General features: G+C 37.7%; 1 protein-coding gene and 1 long non-coding RNA gene across 5 annotated transcripts in view; one reads left to right on the top strand and one right to left on the bottom strand.

Moving 5' to 3' along the window:
* Nucleotides 1-14,877, top strand: part of LOC132597618 (uncharacterized) — an 81,156-nt gene extending 66,279 nt beyond the window's left edge. For 2 of the 4 annotated variants that reach the window (XR_009564634.2, XR_009564631.2), the window contains 2 exons: nt 8,461-10,859; nt 11,535-14,877. This is a non-coding gene — a long non-coding RNA (uncharacterized lncRNA). The remainder of the gene's footprint in view (nt 1-8,460; nt 10,860-11,534) is intronic. The other 2 variants (XR_009564633.2, XR_009564632.2) reach the window with 2 other exon arrangements.
* The window catches only part of NEB (nebulin), a 225,010-nt gene that overhangs the window by 82,145 nt on the left and 118,696 nt on the right, over nt 1-24,169 (bottom strand). Inside the window, exons 71-88 of the mRNA XM_060302454.1 lie at nt 22,346-22,453; nt 20,638-20,949; nt 19,614-19,817; nt 19,041-19,145; nt 17,981-18,088; nt 16,106-16,417; nt 11,887-12,090; nt 10,386-10,490; nt 10,132-10,239; nt 9,427-9,738; nt 8,535-8,738; nt 7,593-7,697; nt 6,594-6,701; nt 4,879-5,190; nt 3,840-4,043; nt 3,011-3,115; nt 2,311-2,418; nt 1,152-1,463 (exon numbers count right to left, since the gene is read on the bottom strand). Of these exons, the coding sequence (XP_060158437.1) occupies nt 1,152-1,463; nt 2,311-2,418; nt 3,011-3,115; nt 3,840-4,043; nt 4,879-5,190; nt 6,594-6,701; nt 7,593-7,697; nt 8,535-8,738; nt 9,427-9,738; nt 10,132-10,239; nt 10,386-10,490; nt 11,887-12,090; nt 16,106-16,417; nt 17,981-18,088; nt 19,041-19,145; nt 19,614-19,817; nt 20,638-20,949; nt 22,346-22,453 (3,336 nt within the window). The remainder of the gene's footprint in view (nt 1-1,151; nt 1,464-2,310; nt 2,419-3,010; nt 3,116-3,839; nt 4,044-4,878; nt 5,191-6,593; nt 6,702-7,592; nt 7,698-8,534; nt 8,739-9,426; nt 9,739-10,131; nt 10,240-10,385; nt 10,491-11,886; nt 12,091-16,105; nt 16,418-17,980; nt 18,089-19,040; nt 19,146-19,613; nt 19,818-20,637; nt 20,950-22,345; nt 22,454-24,169) is intronic.

Genomic DNA, 24,169 nt, shown 5'->3' with positions numbered 1-24,169 from the left:
GTGTGTTTAATAATTACTTTTAAAGGGATAATTAAGAATGTAATCCTTACTTCCACAATTTTGATCTCAACTGAGTTTTCTTTTTCCAAGATAGCACTTCTCTTTGAATTGGAATTTGCATTTTCTTGGCTGTCTAAACCTGTTTTGTCAGGTATATGTTAAGTGGTTAACCAGATATAATTGCTCTGTGTGAAACACCAACTATTAATTTCATAAAATAACCCACTGTGTTCTTCAGAAATGGTATTTTAATAACCGTTTAATAGGATACAAATATCAAACTAAAATAAAGAGTAAGAGGAGTGAACATGTAGGGAAATTTCTACCTTAATGAAGAATGTTATATGTTTTAGTGTGTAAAGTATTGTGGGTACCCAAAATTTGGGAGAAGGGATTCTTGAAGAGGATTACATACAGGTTTTGAAGTTTCCCTTCCTCATTCTTTAAGAACTTCATTGATATGCATTCCTTAACATACTAACGAGGTTCAGGATAATGAAGAGACGGAATTTATCTAGAGATGGTACTAAATCCACCAGTTGGCAATTCATTTCAAATGATGGATATACTTTTCTATAACAAACTCATTCATTATGAGAAAACATCTCCTGAAGCTTAAGGCAACCATGTTCGGATAATTAAAAGAAGGTATTAATTCTGTACAAGAAACAAACATCCTGATGGAATTCACCATTTTCAAAAGATTAAATCGGCAAAAAGATAAGTAAATCTAAAAATACTTTAGGTAAATTAATAAAACGATGTTGTGAAGAATACCAAGTTCAGGGAACCTAGTGAGTGTGGAGCATGCTGTTAACCTTTCAAATTAATTTCAAGGAAGACAGCCCCTATCATTCAACTGAAGAACCATGAAGATGCCTATGTTTAATAAACTACAAACAGTGCACACATTCACAAATCTATAGAACAATTCTGGTAGCACCAGTAGCAATGAAGATGAAAACCCTCTGAATAAGCCCAGCATTAAGGCTTGTGATTAACAAACTTGGTAAAGTACTAAAGGGAAGTAAGTGCTCAGGTAGGGAGAATTGCATTTTCCTCAGCACTGGCAGGAGTGACCGGGCAAAGCTGTGGAAGGCTGTCTTCCTGGGCAGTAGCTCACCCCTCAGGCACCACAAGCAACAACTTACATCACTCTGCAGGTCATAGGCTTTCCTGGCTTGGATCACATCATTCTGGTCAGGAAAGCAAGACCACTGGTGTAGGTAGTGGCGGTAGTCCACATCGCTTGCTAACGCCTGGCCTTCTTTGGCAGCATTGATGGACACCATGTCTGCCGGGATGGTGATCTTAGCCTTGTGGTCATTGTAGGCCTTTTTGTACAGCCTGTCATTCTGCATCTTCAACACATTTGCTGCCCAGACCAGTTTAGGGTCTTCCTTGGCATTGCGACACCCAATGTAATGACCCTTCTGTTTCTCGTAAGCAGTTTTGTATAGATACTGGTGGATGTGAACAGAAGAAAGAAGAATTGTTTCTCCAAACTCACTTTTTCTAGACAGCCTACTCAAATAACTCCATCTCCCTTACATTACCCTTTTTGGGGCACTGCTTTTCTTTGAATTCATACTATAAGTTTTATACTTCTTGATACATTGGTTTGTCTTCTGTAAGCATGACAACATTGTGAACACCTCAAAGGCAACAATGGTGCGTCTGGATTCCAATATAGCGTTGCCCACTGTTTCCCAGACTTCAGTCACTGTTTGCCATTCTCACATGTTTTGCCACAAAGCACCACCTGTGCTTCATACTTTACTTTGTCAACTTGATTCTTTGTCTAAATAAATATATTTTAAAGTTTAAACTTATTTAATATTTTTATTTTAAAATTTATACTCCTATTTAAATGGGAAAAAATCAGTATTTTTCTAGCACACATCGAAACCAACGTAACTATTTTAAAAATGCTTGTCCATGTACTGCATAAAATTATCACAGGAACCCCCTATGTATGCTGCACTTCAACAAACAGTAGAGTTCTTTGTACCCACTGGATCTCTGTAAGTGTTCATGCATTAACTGATATTGAGAAGATATTGAAAAGAAAATAAAAATCTGTGCTTAAACATACGGAGAGCAGAACCAAGCAGAGAAGTTAAGTGGGTCATCAAATTGTTGTCAAAGTTGTTCTTGAATTGGGGATTTTAAAGCACGACACTAGTAACAATGCCCTTCATTCTATTAGATATAATTCCTGGGGAATTAAATTAAAGATTAGTACAGTATTAACTCTCTGAGTGTCTATGAATTAGTGTTTGTTAACGCTGGGCAAGGAGGAGCTCTCACATCACTGGCAATATCTCTGGAAGCCTTGGCATGCTGGATCCCGATGGCATCTGCTCTCAGGTCATAACCCGTTACCTTGACATCTTCCCAAGCTTGCTGATACTGTTTCTGCAAACGGAGAGTTCAGTGCCACAGTCAATATGAAGAGGAAGCTACTGAGTCAGCATTACCGATGTGTTCAAGAATATGTTAACAGTTACGATGAAAAATTAATCTCCCCTTAAGATTTATAAAATAGACTGGTTTCATACTGAACTTAAGCTCCAGTACATTTTTAATGACATGTAGTAAAGTTCTTTTCCAGTAACTTTTTTTTAAAGAAGGGAATTTAAAAGATAGTAAATCATGTGAAAGTGAGAAAAATTATACATATTGTTTGGCTTTTAAAGGGAAAAATCAATGATAGGCCACTAAAAAGAGAACTAAGTATTACTATACATGCATATATATGTTTTGATGTCGTGTGTTTGGCATAAACCACCGCATTTTTCTTTCCAACAAAGATAAGGACACACATCTCTCTATTATAAACACATACGTAGGTGTGCGAGCACACACAAATGACACTTATCCTTAAAGACTAGAAGTAAAAGGAATATTAGGGAAATGCCTTTTGCTAAATGCTCCCTGGAGCATTTTGATGAGAGGTTTGGTGAGGCAGAGAACACTGTGTGAAGCAAGTGGATGTGCAGGGCCTTACGTTGCTGACGTGCATGGTGTTCATCTTGGACTGCAGCATCAATGGAGTGTCAGCCGGTACATTCACATTTGCCTTCTCTTTGTCCCAGGCGTCACGATACAGTGGCTGGTAAAAATGAAAAACAAAGGATCGGTGATGAGTAAATAAGCCAATTACCACATGAATAAAATTACAGGTACAATTAAAGGTTTTCTTTGGATGTGTTCAGATGTAAATGGAGATCACATTTTTTTCTTCATCTGTGTTTTTATTTAGAAGGTGCCAAAAGTGACTTCAGCAAGAAGAATACATTCATGTGTGCTATAATATAAATGTAAAACGAGTCAGAAACATGATAGTAAATAGATCCTCTTCTGTTTATTCACATGCAATTATCTGGCAGGTAAGCTCTCATTGCAGGTGATTATGATCATCCACATTGCAAATCAAGTCCTGGCTTTCTTGGCCTAAATAACTGTCATAATGTCTAATATTGGGGCTGCCCCTGGACCTTTCAACTTATTTCACCGTTGAATAGCAGTAAAAAGGTGGCGGTTTTGTGATCATTGTATTAACTGGTGGACCTGTATTACAGGCAAGGTCTACAAAATGTGTTCAAGGTGTACTTCAGAGAATATGGAACATGAAGATGCCTACCACACTTCTATTGACCAAAGAATTATCTAAACAAATGAAATGTTGATGCCGTTAATTGATGGGCTATATGAAATTCTATCTGGATACATGAATGTTCAACATTCTAATCCTGGTGTTAGCAGTTTAAAGTTCACAGTTATAATTTTTATTGAGAGTTCTTCAATGTGTCTGAACATAGCATCAATTGACTTACCTCACTGATCTGTACAGCATTGATCTTTGCCAGAATAACTTCAGGGGTATCAACAATGCTGGTGAATTTGAGGGCCTCAGGCCTTGTGCGATACAACCTTTCATTCAGGAGATTCTGGGCATTCTTTACTCTCATCGCTTCCACGGAACCCTCTGGCAACCATCCAATACCCTTCAGCCATTCCAGGTCTGATTTGTACACGTTCTACAAGAAGGAGAGGACCACAGAGTACAGAAGAGTCAATTTGCCTACTAGAGCACGGATGCCAGCAAACCACACACAACCTCTACTTAAACCAGCTGGGTGGCCAGTCCCACGAAACTCAAGGATCAACATTAGATGTTAATATTTGAGCGTTACATCTCTGGCACACATCTCTGGGAGAAGTTCAGAGTATCCTACAGGAACTGGAGCAGGGCTAACAACTAGCACTTGTGGAATGACAGACCGCAATGGCACATAATTTTGTTTTTATGCAAGGTTGAGCTTCTGTGCTCACTACTTGAAATCTGCCTTTTATGTGCCACTGGGGATAACTTCTGTAGGAATTTGGGAGAAAAAGTTTCTTAGAAGCACGTATAATGAAAAACAAAATACATACTTATATCTATGTACACCTCTCCTCTTTCTCTCTCTCTAAACATATTATTTAAATATATATATATATATATATATACACACACACACACACATTTTTCCTATGTGTGCCAGATAAACTTGAAATCCAACATTTTTTTATGCTTACATCTGTTTCTGACATTTAGATACCTGATCATGCAAATATAATGGATCAGGACAACTGGGATTGAAATTTTCTACTTAGTTACATAGAATAAGAGAGTGATTTTCATCTGATGAATAAGGTCTTATAAGAAGGAATCCTCTATAAGATAGAAAATATTCAGAAAAACTCTGCAGAAAAATACAGAATATGTTAGATTCTATTAAGATTACTGTTTAAATTACATCCTTAAGGAATATTCTGTGATTAAACACATAGACACACATCTCCCCAAGAGTCTGGAGACAGGATACGCACATCGCTCTGCAGTTCGTAGGCTTTCTTTGCCTGGATCACATCATTCTGGTCTGGCAGACACGTCCACTGGTGCAGATAATTGCGATAATCAACGTCGCTAACCAGGACCTGGCATTTCTTGGCCTGAACAATGGACATCATGTCCAACGGTGTATTGTAGATTCCTTTAGACTTCTCATAAGCTTTCTTGTATTCTCTGTCACTCTGGATCTTGGCAGCATGTATAGACCATACCAATTTGGGGTCATCTTGTAGGCTGCGGAAACCCACGTGGTGGCCCAGTTGCTTACGGTAACCTTCTTTGTATTTGTACTAAAGTTGTAAAAAAATAAGATAAAAAGAACATATGGACATAATGTATGAAGAGGACTTTTCATTAAATGGTTTCGGAATATTTTTTTAGCCTCAATGTAAATTGGCTCAAATTGGTAGTTATTATATATTTTAGTTCTCTTTAAGGAAATTAGGGCTATTTTAGATAGTTTCACAGAGGACATGAACAAATCAGGAGGGAAATAGTATGGTGAACAAGAGTAATAAAAAAATAATAGCTAACATTTACTAACAATCACTATATGTCAGACACTATTATGAGTGCTTCAAATGTATTAGGTTGATTCATATGAAGTTGCTGAATTTTTTTGTTAAAAATAGTTGAATCGTGGCAATTATAACCTCATTTAATCCTCAGAACATCTCTATGATGTGGATATTAGTATTATCACATATTTCAAATGGGAAAAGTAAGGCACAGTGGGGATAATCATTGTCCCTAAGGTTGCCTGGAAAGTGGAAATTAGGTCAGTACCAAGGGTACTGAAGGTACTTCAGGTAGGAAAAAGTCATATGTGTGGTTTTGGAGACAGACAAGAAAGGAGCATGCTTCAGGAATGGAAGACAAGGCTGTCGGTTTGAATCAGCAGATGACAACAAAAGGCCTGTGGATAAGAGTTTCCACCTATTTCACACTTGTTCTCAGTGTCTTAGGACAAGAGTAAGATCATTTCTGTTTCTTTCCTATATTTGGATAACATAGGAAAGTTTGGAGAAAAGGGAGAGAGAGAGAGAGAGCTGGGAATAAGGCAGATACTATGGATTGGCTATGCCTTTTTAGAGATAAAAATGAGAAGTAAGAAGGAAGAGACAGCTGGATACTAGGACAAAAACTAGAGAAGAATTTGAAGAAAAGGAACAAAGGTAGCTTAAAGATTTGGAGCTGGGGGGCCTTGGTAGAATAATTATTTTGACTGCTGGTACGTTTTAAAACTACTGTTAAATGAACTTCAAAGGGTTTCTCAGAGGAGTATACATACGCCTCCAGCATAAAATCTTGTATATAAAATGTGATCTCGGTCTTAAGTCTTGTATAAAACTTTCATCTGTGATTTATATTTATGGAGAATGTCCTAAAGATCTGTGGGATAAAATCACATTGTATTGGTTCCTGAATTTTTCCCCAGAATTTGGTACAGATCTTCATGATATTTTACTTCTACTTAGAAACAGCTTAGAAGGTATTTACACATATACTTCACCTATGTTTACCTCAGTGTTTTTCATCCCATGTTAATATTATAAAATAAAGTCTTTAGCACAAGGCAAATGCAATTGTTTGCATAGAATTAAAAAAAAATCAATCCAAATCAAAATTCTTGAAAAATATTCTATTTGTTGTATAGAGAAGAAAATCCACAAGGAAACAGAAGGAGCTGTACCTCACTGGCAATTTCTCTGGAGGCTTTGGCATGCTTGATTTCAATGGCATCTGCTCTCAAGTCATAGCCTTTCTGCTTGGCCTCATCCCAGTCTTTCTGGTAGAGTTTCTATTGAGGGAAAACACAGGTTTGCTTACAAGAATTGAAAATCAGTAGACATATTCAAAGGAGTCATGATATGAATCACAAAGCACAATGTAAATGAAGGCGGCATAAGAAAAAACAGTCGCTTCTGAGTCCTTCTTTTGGTTATTGCCTATTTACTTTGTGGAATGCAGGGTACTTGTGACTACAATTTTAAAGCTAAACATCTAAATCTACTAGTATTTGAATTATTTGCATTCACCACAATATAGTACAATGTGAAAATATCCCATTATACAGTAATGGGAACTAAGAATCAACTGTGAACCTAGAGAACCTTCATCAAGTTACCATATAAGACTTGATAAGATTTTTTCCCAATGTTGCCCTTTGACTTTTCAAAGGTCCCTGCTAAAGGGATGTGACATAGACATCATACCTATCCTACACTTTGCATATAATTAAAAGTTTGACTTTTCTTATGGCCTTGAAATGTCAAACAAGAAAGTTCTGGATCAACCAAGAACCTATCAAGACAACAGAGACTGTTATCTCTTATACTTACTTGTGTAAGAGGCACTTTACTAGGGATTTCATTCCTCTCAATTAATATACAATGAAACTGAGCTGTGGACGTTGGATATAGGACAATGATTTCAAGGTTGAAAGAAGGACACCAGTGAGATTCAGGTATCCCACCTCTTGCAGTGCAGGGGCCCAGATATGTATCAAAACTCATGTTTGAAAGAGAATTTCCATTCATACTGCATTGGGAATGGTAGCCAAAGAGGAAGTATCTAGCACCCAAAGCTGTCAACCTTTCTAAGGCAGGTAATTTGTCCATTATAACACACCCCATAAGCTGACAGATATTGTCCCATAAAGACATTTACACTTCATATTTATGCCTCTTACATTGCTGATGTGCATGGCATTGATTTGGGCTTGCAGTATGACTGGCATGTCAGAAGGAATGCTTATGTTGCTTTTATCTTTATTCCAGGCTTCTTGATATAGTTTCTGTGGAGAGAAGGAAAATATTATTTTAATACAGCAATAGAGATGGATATCTGAACATTAAGCCTTAGCAACTATTTAACCTGGGAAAATGTTGTTATAGGTTTGCAGTGGTTAGTTTTTTGTGTCAGCTTGGCTAGGTCAGCGTACCCAGGTATTTGGTCAAACATTATTCTACATGTTTCTGTGAAGGTATTTTTTAGATCAGATTAACATTTATACCAGCAGACTTTGGGTAAAGCAGATTACCCTCTGTGATGTGGGGGCTTTTCAGTCAGATGAAGGCCTTAAGAGAAAAAAGACTGACCACCCCTGAGCGAGAGTAATTCTGCCAGCAGACTACCTTGGGCTTGAACTGCAACTCCTGCCTGGGTCTTGAGGCTGCTGGCCTACCCTGCAAACTTTGGACTTGCCAGCCTCTACAATCATGTGAGTCAATTCCATGAAATAAATCTCTCTCTCATACCTCTTATTAGCTCTGTTTCTCTGGAGAACCCTGACTAATACAGTGTTCTACCATTTAACGTGTAGCATTATGCCACAGGTTTTGTAATAAGTATTTGCTTTCCTGAGTTGTAATGGAGTGACATTTTTCATTTTAGTGCTTCCAGGTCTGTGTGTGAGGTAGGGGAAAGGCACCTTGGCATTTGTCAGAGTTCTACTTAGCATGTGCCTTCACTAAACTAAACTAAGAGATTCTTAGAGTTGCTCCAAGCACTTTAAGTCTTTGAAGAGAAACAATCTACTTTCTCTGTTTCATCCACAGATGCTCCGTTTGGGTGGCATCTTCTGAGAAGATAGTCCTGCTAAAGGAGAGCCTGGCGGTAGGATGGTTCTTACCTCACTCATTTGCAGAGAATTGGCTTTTGCCAGGACAACCTCTGGCGTGTCGACAATGGAAGTGAATTTCAAGGCTTCTGGGCGTGTCCTGTAGAGTCTTTCATTCAGCAGGTCTTGAGCACCCTTCACCCTGGTCATTTCTACTGAGCCTTCTGGCATCCAGCCAATGCCACGCAGCCAATCCAGGTCTGCTTTGTACACATTCTACAGAGACATTAGACAGAAATATTGTTCCAAGTGCTAGACATAGCAGCCCTTAATTGGAAAGTAAGTTCACGGGGTTGAGGGGTTGATAAGCACAGGAGATGGTGGTTCCAAAAAAGTAGGACCCGAGATTTTACATGAATCAGGGGTTTCAATATCCATGACAGAGTAATTTGTAAAAGCATAATTTTTTATGCTAGCCATGAATAAGGATAAAATGGTAATAATGCTAAATTCCATGGTAATTATTTGATATTGCAAAGAAATTATATAACTGGAAAACAATTTAAAGATATTGTGCCAAATCTCATTTCATTTTCATCCTGTAATAGGATGAAACTCTGTTAAGTGTTTTGGATATAGTACAAGAGTGGCAGTTATTTTTTAAATGTTCAGATAATTTATGCTTATTTGAAATATATTTTCATTGCCAGACAGTACAAAGGACATGAAAAAAGTAGTCTGGAATCTAGGCCAGGGAAGACATGATCTAAGTAGGGTTCTTCATCTATGTTCTTTGATTCCCATAACATAACTCCTAAATACGGGTTTTGTTTTAACAATGTGAATGGCTCCCCCTGAGGTTGTGCAGTGAGCAACCCATGGGTCTGTCCACAGAGGCACTGTCTGTACAATTAACAAATCTATGTCCTCCCATTCCTCCTTTCCCAAAGATCACGTTACGTACATCACTCTGTAGTTCATAGGCCTTCCTTGCTTGGATAATGTCGTTTTGATCAGGTAAGCACGTCCAGTGATGCAGGTAATTTCGATAATCAACGTTACTGACCAGAATCTGACATTTCTTGGCCAGCAAGATGCCTAACATGTCCACTGGGCTACTGAACTTGGTCTTCCACTTCTGGAAATCCTTCTTATACTCTCTTTCACTTTGAATCTTCCCTGCATGTATGGCACACATAATCTTGGGGTCATCTTCAATGCTCTGGGCTCCAATGTGGTGGCCTTTCTGTTTCTCATATGCTTCTTTGTATTTGTACTAAAACATAAGAAATATATGTTTAAAAGCCCAGTTTTAAAACCATATGCATGCTGACAATTAGACAACATGAAAACCCACAAGCAAATGGATAAGAATTTCATATTTTGAATATTTTGACATCTCTGAACAATTTTAAACTGTTTTATGCTGTCATAAACGTAACAGTAGTGTAATCATATATCTTCACTGCTGAAAACTTTTTCTGCGACAACTCTAACTACAATTTCAAAATCCGTTTTTCTTCTCTGAGACAACAAAGGGAAAGGTCTTGGAAGGTAAGAAGCATGACTGGAGGGGTATATGAGGAAGCAGTTACAAACTGTGGACCACCAGCTGCACTGTGGTGGTTCAGCAAGGTGAGACCAAGGGGGTTAGACAGAGAGCACTTACGTCACTGGCAATGTCTCTCGAGGCCTTGGCACTCTTGATGGGAATAGCATCAGCTCTCAGATCATAGTCCTTCATCTTTGATTCATCCCATCCCTTGGTGTAAAGTTTCTAGGTGGAGGATAATACACAACAGAAAAAGAAAAGAGTTATAGAAAGTTAACAGGCCACTTCCAGTAAGGAAGGTGGTAAGATGGGAAAAGTATTTTAATTACTCCTAGACTAAAGGCTGACTTAACAATCAGGAAATCTCTTACTTGGCTTATATTGGCAGAATTGCTCTTGGCCAGCTTGATTTCTGGGGTGTCCGGCATCACGTGGATGGAGGTTTTGTCAGTATCCCAGGCTTCTGTATATAAATGCTATGGGGGAGGTGAGGTAAAACCCTTTGTTAAAGCCAATACATTGCAGTTATTATAAAATTTAACTCATTTAACTGTAAAATAGCCTTTGAAAACTTATGTGGAGGTGAGGGAAGCAAAAGGGTATGGGGAGAGTAAATCATGGCAATATTTAAACAGACATATGATCGTTTCATAGCCAATATAAAGCAACATCATGATCTCAATTATTGATTCTTTTCATCCAGTGACTCTCAAGCTTACTCACAGAACCTTCAGGGATGGAGCTTGGCTATAGAACTACGATATAGTAGAAATCCCTAGACTTTAGAATCAATCCCAAGGTCAAACCCAACTCCCTGATGTCCAAGCTGTGTGATCTTGAGAAAGGTACATAGCCTCACATGCCTCATTTTTTTGGAGGGGGATAATCATATCTTTCTCATTAAGTATTTTTTTAAACTTTATACTTACCTCTTTTTTTTTTAAGTTGGGGTGAAATTGGTGTATTACTTTATTGAGTATTTTTTCGAGATTAACTGTAACATATGTAAAGTGCTTGAGTCATAGTAGGCACTCAACAAATTTTATGTTTCCTATTGTTATTATCACTGTGACTGCTGTTGATGAGTGTGGTACAGAATAGAGTTTCTGGAGTTTTAATACCCCAGACGTTGGAGTTTGCTATCTGAGAGTCAATTTCATATTCTGCACTGAGCCCTCATTCTTACTACCCAGATATTTGGAAGACATTCAGGCAGGTGTGGGAGAATTCAGAAAAGTTCAATTCAATCTCAGCTGTGCATATTAAGGGCCTACCTGTTGGATAAAGAAATTAGCCGAGTATAAATAAACAGATTGCCAGCACTCTGGAGGGAAAAAGTGATCATCGATCTTGTACAATAAAAATGAAAGCAGCAATAACATCTCACTTTCCAAAGTGGGATTTCTACCACCTATGGTTTTGGAAGCAAGTAATTTGAGTTGTGCACTGGCACTGCTATGCACACTGTGTTTCCAAGACTTCTGAACAAAATGCAAAATGACTGTATATTTTTTTTACAGGATGGATAAAGAGATGCTGATGCCTTGAGTCTGCTGTGCCAAGCAGAATGTGTAGAGAAAAGTAGTGCATTTGTGGATGTCTCTGGGTCACTGCTCAGAAGAGTGTATGCCTTACTGCAGAGAAATTGTCCTAGGCTGTACTTCCTCACCCACCCAGAGAATGAGGGGACACAGGGTTGAGAGAAGCATGCAGGTCCAACTAGGATTCAAGCACATGCTCTGTTGAAGGCCTGCATGAGAATTAGGCCCATCACCTCTCCTTTCTCTGGAAATCCTCTAGGACATTTCTCACTTTATAAACCCAGTCTGTGGAAGGTATGACACCGGCAACTGGCAAAAGCTGGAGACTCACCTTGCTCATGGTCAGGGCATTATTCTTTGCCAGGACAATCTCTGGGGTGTCTGTAATGCATGTGAACTTGAGCTGGTCTGCAGGCTGGCGGTACTTCCTGTCACTCAGGATTTCTCCGGCTCTCTTCACATTCTCGACCTCCACAGAGCCAATGGGCACCCACCCAATGCCTCTCAGCCACTCAAGATCAGCCTTGTAAATAGCCTGAAAATGAAACAATGTCAAATATGTGCAGAAATTACCTCCACAGCCTGATGTCTAATCTTGATTTAGCATGGTGTATACAGATGGTGTATAATTCTGCATCTTGTGTAAATTTCGGGGAAGACACAGGACTGCCTTACTTTGGTGTAGAATGGCTAGTCCAGCACTTTGTCCCTGAAGGTAGTCAATGTTTGCTGTTTTAAAGACCTATGAAATCTCTAATAATATGTGATTTCATCAATGAAAAACCATTTTAAGGAAATTCCTGCCTGCCTCCCGATACAAAGTGTTTATTCTCTGATTTGATTGCCTATACCTCTTTGTATGGGAATAATTCTCTGTTAGAGTATAGTTTGTTCCTATCTCTTTGGGCAGGGGCCTTCACAGCCATTGTGCACCAAAAGAAAGGATGAACACTTCCACATGCTAAATCCACGTGTTTTCTCGGGACAACAAAAAGGGATCTTTTTTCAGATGATTCTATACTCATGTTTCTAAGCCAAAGAGTATATACATTTTTACTCTTACTTATCCTCAGTCCCTCTTCTTGTGTTGTAGTTCAAGTAAAAAAAAAACGATATTTTATCCTGCTTTCATGTTTCTTCTTTGAACTTAAATAAATTGGCTGAAGGAGAATTTTTCTCAAAAGTAAGAGTAACAATTCTTTTTGTTTTTATGGCTTTTTGGGAAACTCTTTTTTACAATGCCACCACTTTTATCATTCTTCCAAAAGTGACTACTTGTCAGAGCCTGATAAAAAAACAAGGAGCTACTATACCAGTAAGGTAGTATTTGAGTCCCAAGGACAATCTACTGGCTGACAACAAAAATACTTAACATATTTCTAGGGAGACACTGTTTTCAGCTTCTTAGAAAAATTGTCTTGATATATATAACTCATTCTTATATTTCCTTCCACAAGCTATAATAGATATTTTCTATAAGTTAAGTAGTCAGAAAAATGATAATGCAATAAATTCATTTGGAAAATCCGGTTGCATTAAATCAGGATTTCTTAACCTGGCATCAATGAACTTAGATAGAAAAAAACATCTTTATTTTCATTAACCTCTAACTGAAACATAGCATTTCTTTTAGCTATAACTATAGGCAACAGATTATGGTAGTATTAACACTACATGGAATTTTATCAGCAATAGAAGTCATAAATATTTTCATATTTTATTACAGTTGTTGCAGACATCTTGCATATTTATGTTCATCACTTCTTTGAAATTAAGCTAGTTTTACACCCACTGCTAGATCTTTTTATTTAATGTGTTAATAAAAAGCATATATATTACCACACTGTTGGGGGGAATGTAAATTGGTGCAGCCACTGTGGAAAACAGTATGAAGGTTTCTCAAAAAACTAAAAATATATTGGGTTGTTTGTTTTTTTTAATATTGAGCTGCATGAGCTGTTTATATATTTTGGAGATTAATCCTTTGTCCATTGATTCGTTTGCAAATGCTTTCTCCCATTCTGAGGGTTGTCTTCTCATCTTGTTTATGGTTTCCCTTGCTGTGCAAAAGCTTTGAAGTTTCATTAGGTCCCATTTGTTTATTTTTGTTTTTATTTCCATTACTCTAGGAGGTGGATCAAAAAGGATCTTGCTATGATTTATGTCAAAGAGTGTTCTTCCTATGTTTCCCACTAAGAGTTTTATAGTGTCTGGTCTTACATTTAGGTCTCTAATCCATTTTGAGTTTATTTTTGTGTATGGTGTTAGGGAGTGTTCTAATTTCATTCTTTTACATGTAGCTGTCCAGTTTTCCCAGCACCACTTATTGAAGAGACTGTCTTTTCTCCATTGTATATCCTTGCCTCCTTTGTCATAGATTAGTTGACCATAGGTGCGTGGGTTTATCTCTGGGCTTTCTATCTTGTTCCATTGATCTATGTTTCTGTTTTTGTGCCAGTACCATATTGTGTTGATTACTGTAGCTTTGTAGTATAGTCTGAAGTCAGGGAGTCTGATTCCTCCAGCTCCATTTTTTTCCCGCAAGACTGCTTTGGCTATTTGGGTTCTTTTGTGTCTCCATACAAAAATGGGCAGACCTAAATAGACATTTCTCCAAAGAAGACATACAGATGGCCAAGAAGCACATGAAAAGCTGCTCAACATCACTAATTATTAGAGAAATGCAAATCAAAAGTACAATGAGGTACCACCTCACACCAGTTAGAATGGGCGTCATCAGAAAATCTACAAACAACAAATGCTGGAGAGAGTGTGGAGAAAAGGGAACCCTCTTGCACTGTTGGTGGGAATGTAAATTGATACAGCCACTATGGAGAACAGTATGGAGGTTCCTTAAAAAACTAAAAATAGAACTACCATATGACCCAGGAATCCCATTACTGGGCATATACACTGAGAAAACCATAATTCAAAAAGACACATGCACCCCAATGTTCATTGCAGCACTATTTACAATAGCCAGGTCATGGAAGCAACCTAAATGCCCATCGACAAACGAATGGATAAAGAAGATGTGGTACATATATACAATGGAATATTACTCAGCCATAAAAAGGAACGAAATTGGGTCATTTGTTGAGACGTGGATGGATCTAGAGACTGTCATACAGAGTGAAGTAAGTCAGAAAGAGAAAAACAAATATCGTATATTAACGCATATATGTGGAACCTAGAAAAATGGTACAGATGAACTGGTTTGCAGGGCAGAAATTGAGACACAGATGTAGAGAACAAACGTATGGACACCAATGGGAGAAAGTGGTGGGGGGTGGGGGGTGATGAATTGGGCGATTGGGATTGACATGTACCCACTGATGTGTATAAAATGGATGACTAATAAGAACCTGTTGTATAAAAAAAAATAAAATTAAACAAACAAAAAACCTAAAAATAGGAGTACCATATGACTCAGTAATTCCACTTCTGGGTATACATCTGAAAAAACCCAAAACACAAATGTGAAAAGATACATGTACCCCAATATTCATATCAGTATTATTATAATTGCCAAGATATATAGAAGCAACCTAAGTGTCCATCGAGAGATGAATGGATAAAGAAGACGTTTATATATATACATAACAGAATACTACTCAGCCATAAAAAAGAATGAAATTTTGCCATTTGCAACAATAGGGATGGACTTGGAGGTATTATGCTAACTGAAATAAGACAGACAGGGAAAGACAAATACTGTATGATATTACTTACATGTGGAATCTAAAAAAACAATAAACTAGTGAATATAACAAAAAAGGAGGAGACTCCCAGATACAGAGAACTAGTGGTTACCAGTGGGGAGAGGGAAGCGGGGAGGGGAAAGATAGGAGGAGGGGATTAAGAGGTACAAACGATTATGTATAAAATTAGCTACAAGGGTATATTGTACAATGCAGGGAATAAAGCCAATATTTTATAATAACTATACGTGGAGTATAACCTTTAAAAATTGTGAATCACTATATTGTGCACCTGTGACATAATATTGTACATCAACTACACTTCAATAAAAAAGTGTCACGTATTTAGTTTAATTTTTTTCTCCTGATAATCTAATTTTATTTATTTTTAATTTTTTATTATTTTTTATTGAAGTATAGTTGATTTACAATATTGTGTTAGTTTCAGGTATACAGCAGTGATTCAGTTATATATAATTCAGTTATATATATATATATATTCTTTTTCAGATTCTTTTCCATTATAGGTTATTACAAGATATGAATATAGTTCCCTGTGCTATACAGTAGGTCCTTGCTGTTTATCTATTTTATGTACAGTAGTGTGTATCTGTTAGTTCCAAACTCCTAATTTATCCCTCCCCTTGCTTAGTATAATATTTTGATAACCATATTTCGATGTAATCGGTTTCTTTTGAAACCAGTGTGTGTGTGTATGTAATTTTATGCATCTCATGACGCTGTCCTGAGAAGTTATCCATAGGTTTCACCAGACTGGCAAAAGATTCCACAGCAAAAAAGTTAGAACCCCTTCTTGAGACCTTGCTAAAGAATATTAAACCCACTTACATCACTCTGAAGGTCATAGGCCTTCCGAGCCTGAATGATGTCATTCTGATCAGGCAGACAGGTCCATTCATGAAGGGGTTTCTTGTAGTCTACGTCGCTTACAAGGATCTGGGACTTCTTGGCCAGCACCACTCCCAGCATGTCCACTGGGCTACTGAACTTGGTCTTCCACTTCTCAAAGTCCTTCTTGTACTGCCGGTCACTCTGGATCTTGGCCATGTGGATGAACCACATCATCTTGGTGTCATCCTTAACATTTTGGACCCCAATGTGGTGGCCAAGCTGTTTGCGGTAGCCTTCCTTGTACTTGTACTGAAAAAAGAATAGAGATATAAGTCTCATGATAAGGACATCTTATTTATATCACATTTCATAGTTTCATAGACACATTATTTCTTTTGATTTTCCCCACCACTAGTGTTAGGGAGAAAGTTTAATATTATCAACTCCATTTTATAAAATAGAAACCTGAAGCCTCCAGGAGTTAAGTGATTTGTTCAAGGTCACATCATAAGCAGGTAGCAGGGCTGAGACTAGAATGGAGAGCTTCTGACTCCTAATATTTTCCCCTTCCACTAAACTCTACTGCCTAGTTTACATTTGCTTAACAAGTAAAGATAAAACATCTTGTACAATTTAAAAGAGCATCTACTTAATTTAAAGACATGACTGTTTTTTCTAAAAATGTTTTGATATGATGAATATTTCCCTTGTAATCAGAATTTATAGTGAATTCCGTGGTCAAGGATACAGGCTACATTTAGAAAGTTTCACCAGGAAATACCTCCCTTATTTGCCTGTCAACGTCATTGAACTTTCAACCATGAGAGAGTAATACCTTGGGTTAACACTCTATCTACTTTTAAAATTCAAGAATAATACTTTATGGTCCATTTTACCATGAGATGGTCACAGTGTGGGCTTCTCTAGGTTAACAGCCAGAAAAAGTTTTTATAATGGAAGGAATGAAGCATATGTCTAAGGTCTGGGACACTTCCAGAAGAAGGAAAGTCTGGATTTGGGTCTTAAGGAGCCCTGGTACAGAATGAGGGTACTGGACACCCTCAGGAGATGTTTCTCATGACCCAGGAAGGACTAGAGAGGAGAGGAAAGTGGGTGCTGAGTAAAAGCTTTGCTTACTTCTCAACTTGTTCTTGTGTCCAGTTATGGGCATCTTGGTAGGAGAACTTCACTAAAGGTCAACAAAGGATTAAACAAAACTCTAAAATGTATGCATAATTAACATCTTCCCTTAATGCCAGAGTAAACGGATAGAAGTAGTAGGAAAGAGTTCACATTTATGTTGGCTGATTTACATGTGCTACCAACGTCTTTAACAACAATGTTTTTTACAAACGTCTCGGTTATCAGCTGCTCAACTTCTGAGGCTCAAAAATATGAGCCCAGGGCTTCCCTGGTGGCGCAGTGGTTGAGAGTCCGCCTGCCGATGCAGGGGACACGGGTTTGTGCCCCGGTCCGGGAGGATCCCACATGCCGCAGAGCAGCTGGGCCCGTGAGCCATGGCCGCTGAGCCTGCGTCCGGAGCCTGTGCTCCGCAACGGGAGAGGCCACAACAGTGAGAGGCCCACGTACCGCAAAAAAAAAAAAAATTAAAAAAAAATAAAAAAATAAAATATGAGCCCATTTTTAGTGTTCATAAGACACTTATTTTTAAAGAACATAACTCCATCTTTGACAGATTAGCAGGTATACTGGATATAGTATCTTTTGTTTTCACTTGCCACTTTGTACATGGGGGAGTCGTTAAAGGAAATTGAGACTTGCAGGCTAAATTTCTGGCAAGAAAAGCTGTAAAAGCTGCCATTTGTTAACATCTTTGAGTAAGAAATGCCTCTTCCAAAAACATCAACTTACATCACTAGCAATATTTCTTGATGCCTTGGCTGCTTGGATTGGAATGGCATCCACGCGCAAGTCATAGCCTTCCTTCTTTGACTCTTCCAAAGCAAGTTTATAAAGTTTCTGCAGAAAAAAGAATTGATCAATTGTTACTCCTTTCATAAAAAATGAAACTATTTATTACTAAGCTTTCTCTGTCCTCATTTAAACTACACAGAATTAAGTATTAGTATGAGTTTGTAGAAAACTTTCATAGGTGCTCAAGGATTTTAAGGCACATGGTTTAAACTTTGATGTTTTATTGATTAGTAGATCTAAAAAGTTTTTTGGGGAAATCAGCATCAGGTTGCTAAAATTTTGTTTTGCCAAGCAAACAAAACTGTAAAAAACAAAAACCCAGCTATTTATTGTCATGATCTTAATATAAAAGGAAGGCCATTTTCATGCCAAAGAAGGAGAAGGAATAAATACAGTATTTTTAAATTGAATATATTTGGATTTGTGAACAACTCAATGCGTTGTCCTTATTTTCTCCCATTCTACCATGGATTATCATCACAGACCTTGATTGATCTGTGTAGACTAGGGTTTCAGAATCTTCACTCTGATGAAAATGTTGGTCCTGAAGGAGATGGCTAGGAAAATGCTTGCAAATAACATTAAATGGTAACCAGAACACAATGAAGTGGCAAAAGAATACACAGTACGGTAACTCACTGTTTTAACCTAGTGACTGCCTGCTAAATAGTTGCTGAATAAAATAATGACTTGATAAGCACACTGACCTGTAGGGGAAGGCTTTAAGAGTATATTCCCTATTGGGATACTTCCCCAAAATCATTTCATTCTCTGGTATCATCTTCATAAAAGGCTAGTCTACTTTGTGGACCTACCACAGAGACCAAAATTGAATCAAGGGAAAACTATCTCTTGAATCAAGGGAGAACTATCTCTTTTATTGACAGTGTTGTTCTGGAGAATGTACAATAAATTAGTCAAAAGGTTTCACTAAGGATATTATTACAATAGTTCATTTTTGCCTTTCTCTTCATGGTATGATCAGTAGTTTACTCACATTACTGTAGTTTATTCGGTTGAGTTTGGCTAGCATGATTTCTGGTGTATCAGGCATGACATGGATTGTTTTCTTGTCATTGTCCCAGGCTTCAGTATATAAGTGCTATGAAAAAAAAATGAGAAAAATTATTTTGGAGTTCACAGACAGTTTTTCTTTTGATTATGTGCCAGTCACCTCTCTTCTGTACAAAGTAGAAATAAAATTACTAAAGTTGCATAAATTCCTACCTTTCATGTAGATAAATTACTATTTCCAAGAGTATTTAGCTCACTTTTTCATTGACTCAGAGTTTTTACTGTTTCTTATTAAAATTTTTTAACAGTTCTGAAAAGTATAATTGAGTTGCAGAATTTAATATCTATAATTGTGAAATAATTACAGCACATGGTATTTTTAACATCAGTTTACTATTCTGAAGTATTACTAAGTAACTATGGTGTTATAATGGGAAAATCATTTTAAAAGGTATTGTAAATCCTATAGGAATCTTTAAAATGTAGTAACATGTCAGAATTTTTACTTCATTCTATGGTAAATTCCTATACCCAATGGTGAGGAGTGAAGACTCACCTTACTCATGTTTATAGCGTTGTTCTTGGCCAGCACCTGCTCCAGGGAGTCAGTTATGCTGGTAAATTTCAGTGTGTCTGGACGCTGGCGGTAGATGTTATCACTCAGTATCTCTCCGGCCCTCTTGGCTTTAACTATTTCCACGGAGCCAATTGGAACCCAGCCAATGCCTTTCATCCATTCAAGGTCTGACTTATACAAATTCTTCAAATCAACCAACAAGAAACACTTTTATTAATTAATTGTTCAGATTCACAGTCACAAAATGGATCATACTAGAGAAACACAAAAGCACTGATGAACAGGTAAAGCTGCCATCACAATCACTCATTCAGAAGCATTATTGAATCCTGAGTACATTTTTTTCCTAAGCATTTTTTGGCACAGAGGATTGTACTAGGAATGATGAAAGATCTTTTTTGAAAAGTAAAAACACAGTCCTGCCCTTGAGGGCATTACAAGACTTTTTACACAAGAGCAGAGTTTCTTTAGCTTTGGAAAATGTGTTCTAATAGCTCCCCAAAAGACTGCATACTTAGACCAATGCTGTGTAAGTGTTGCAGTCACAAAAACTTTTGCCTTTTTTTTTTTTTAAAGGGAAAGGAGGTGAAATTCAACTCTAGTTGTGAGTTTCAACACATAGTAATGTTAAGTTTTACAAATCACGCTCTTGATTTGCATTTTTAATTGAGATATAATTGACATATACTAGTTTCAGGTGTACAATATCATGATTCAGTATGTGTGTATATTGCGAAATGATCACCATACCTACACTTTTTTTTTTATGATGGGAGATTTAAAAAAAACTCTTGCCTTTATTTTCATCTTCAAAATCACAAAATATGAAGTGTGTAATGTGGTGTTCTAGAGATAATAATATGAGATATATCCTAATTATTTTATTTTACTCTCAATAGGGCATGCTAACTGTATTATTATTATTGCACTAGTATTATTGTTGCTGTTGTTATTATTATTATTGTTAACACTAGTATGCAGAAGCAGCATTGGGGGTACTCACATCACTCTGGAGGTCATAAGCTTTCCGAGCATGGATGACATCATTCTGGTCGGGCAGGCAGGTCCACTCATGCAGAGGATGTTTATAGTCCACATCACTGACCAAGGTCTGACATTTCTTGGCCAAAACGATACCAAGCGTGTCCACTGGGCTGCTGAACCTGGTCTTATATTTTTCAAAATCTTTCTTGTACTCACGGTCACTCTGCATTTTGGCAATGTGGAGGGACCACATCATCTTGGGGTCATCATGTATCATCCGGGCACCAATATGGTGACCCAACTGCTTACGATAAGTTTCTTTGTATTTGTACTGAAAGAAAAGAACCCAGTAAATGAGGAGGAAGTGGCAAGGGCTGGTCCCAGTTGCTCTCTCTGTGGTGATGCTTTTCTATGAAATCCTCAGGACATCAGGGGAATTTCATCAAACATGATGCTGTGATGCTACACACTGGGGCATGCTTTCACCCAAAAAAGAAGATACGGTACTCATTTCCACACCTCTATAGAGAATAACTCCACATTGATTCCTTTATATTATGCTAGAAAATTAGGTGTTTTAATCACAAAAAAAGTGATTAAAAAGTGAACACTGGGCTTCCCTGGTGGCGCAGTGGTTGAGAGTCCGCCTGCTGATGCAGGGGACACGGGTTCGTGCCCTGGTCCGGGAGGATCCCACATGCCGCGGAGTGGCTGGGCCCGTGGGCCATGGCTGCTGGGCCTGCGCGTCCGGAGCCTGTGCTCCGCGGCGGGAGAGTCCGCGACAGTGAGAGGCCCGCGTACCGCAAAAAAAACCAAAACCAAAACCAAAAACGAAAACAAAAACTGAACACTGAATGAGCTCAATTACAGTGACAAGCAGTTTCTCAGAAGTTGGTCATGTGAGTGGACCCAAGTGAGAACATATTGGAGGGAATTGTTTACATGGCTCATTAATTTTCTTTTTTTTAAGGCATTCTGAGAAATAATTTGTCCTCTGCACAAATAAACTGGAAGTAGTTTTAAAATGGATAATTTTTGTTGATAATGAGCATAGCGTTTCAGTTTTGCAAGATGAAAAAGTTCTGGATGTCTGTTGTACAATAGCGTAAATATACTTAATTATACTAGACTATATACTGAAAATGGTAAAGATAGTGAATTTTGTTATGTATTTTTATTATGACTTAAAAGAAAAACCTATCAAAATGGACAATTTTGCTACTCTTAATATTTACTCTTAATATTTAAGTTGTCCAGGAACCTGATGTATTAATTTTTAGGGTAAAGGAATGTTGATTTTTGTGGGCCCCATAGCAGAGACGTTTAACTTTTTTGCTATCCTATGTCCTTCCTCAAGTCATGGGGAACTCAATTAAGCTTGCTTCTTTATTGGCATCTTTGCCTTGAGTGTAGCCTGAGGAGAGCTCATGAGGTTTCATGAGTAGCTCAACATATGTCCATTTAACTTTGACCAAGGCACTCAGTCTTACTAAGCAAAGACCAAAAGATGAGCAACAAAGGAACCATATCCCAGTGTGTCTCTATGAAACTTGTAATCTTGGGCAGGTTACCTACTGTCTCAAAGCCTCAATTTATCTGCCTGTGCAATGAAGGCAGTTAAGATGGATGATGACTACAGAGACTTCCAGCTGTGTCCCAAGAGTGTGATTCCCTATGCAGGTGGCTGGCCTGTTGGTAACAAACGTAAGGATGTGATCAACTCTTACATCACTGGCAATATCCCGGGAGGCCTTGGCAGCTACGATGGGAATGGCGTCACTTCTTAAGTCACAGCCTTCTTTCTTGGCTTCTTCCATGGCCTGGCGATAGAGGTTCTGAAGGAAGAAGTAGTAGCTTTTAGATACAGTGCTCACTTTCACGCCAAAAATGTATTTCTGTCAAAGGAAGACTACTTTTGGATGCAGAACACTAGTATGTTTAGCCTTAAATAAATTTAAAAAAAAAGTCTCTTTCTTCCTTTTACTTCCTACATATACAAGCTATTTATTTAACTTGAAATTTTACTTTCAGCAGGTCTAACACAACTTTTCCTTGGATAAATCCTTCTAGATTTTACACATTAAGTCATTAACTCTGAAATGTGCTTGGATGGCTCAGCACTTATTCTTTTCATGAAATAACCAAGAAATGACTTTATTTAACTGCAAATTTGAATTAGGACCAATTTTACTAGCAGAGAATATGATTATATAACAACAACACTACCATCATGAGCATGTACCTGTATTCAAACAGTGCTAAACGGAGGATAATCCATTGTTTCTGAACATCTTTGTTAATATTGATTTGCTCTCTATTCATTTTGTCGATTGCCAGAAATTGCTAGCAGACAGAGGGATAGCAGATACCAGATATTTATGAGACAAAAGGACAAAATTGATGAAATTATAATAATTTCTTTATGAATTGGGACATACCCACTGTTCAGTTTCTGTGGCAGGACAGATGCACACAGAAGGTGGAACACAGGTATTCCATGGGAACACAGCTTGAAAACCATGGCATTAAACAAATCATCTATACCAGTAGTATTCAGTCTTTTTTGCTTGTGAACCATTACAAGAATTTAGTGCTTTGTTATTAATAATTTTTAAATGAACTTAGAGTCTGAGAAGGATGTCCTTAAATGTTTTTAATGTAGATTATTAACGTGTGACAATTCACATTTTTTTCATGTTGAGATTTTACAAGGTAAAGCTAAAGTAAATAAGAATAAATTTAATGTATTTGAGATAAAGTCCCAAGGGCATTTGTTCTTCTTAAAAATTTCTAGGGACTTCCCTGGCGGTTCAGTGGTTAAGAATCCGCCTGCCAATGCAGGGGACACAGGTTTGAGCCCTGGTCCAGGAAGATCCCACATGCTGCGGAGCAAATAAGCCCTGTGTGCCACAACTACTGAGCCTACGCTCTAGAGCCTGCGAGCCACAACTACTGAGTCCATGTGCCACAACTATGGAAGCCCTCATGCCTAGAGCCTGTGCTCTGCAACAAGCCACTGCAATAAGAAGCCCTCACGCTGCAACAAAGAATAGCCCCTGCTCACTGCAACTAGAGAAAGCCTGAGCACAGAAATGAAGACCCAATGCAGCCACAAATAAATTAATTAATTTAAAAAAATTTTCTAGAAATATTCATTTTATAACTAGAGTCAAATACTCTTATACTTTATATTTTTCCTTTGAAGAATAAATTCTCAAGTTTATCCTTACGTATAAGTGGGAAAAAATGTGCTTGAATCATCTTCCGGCTTCAGGCCAAACAAAATTTTTTCATTCTTTCAACATTAGAAAAAGATGCACGGCTTCAAAGAAAACACTTTTATTATCATCAAGGCTACGTTTTAAAGAATGTTTGGTACGTTATTTATCCAAGAGAACTAGAAAAGGTAGATGAGAGTTTAAGAGAAAAAAAATAAGATATAGTTACTTTGTTTTGTTAAACTTTACTGAGCTAAGTACGGAATGAAGGTACCATTCGTAACGGGTTGAGAAGAAATTCAGGTGGGCCGTTTTGAAATCTAATCTTCAGGA

Source organism: Globicephala melas, chromosome 7, assembly GCF_963455315.2.
Source record: "Globicephala melas chromosome 7, mGloMel1.2, whole genome shotgun sequence".
NCBI classification, from domain to species: Eukaryota; Metazoa; Chordata; class Mammalia; order Artiodactyla; family Delphinidae; genus Globicephala; species Globicephala melas.
This window is presented reverse-complemented; position numbering and strand designations above follow the sequence as displayed.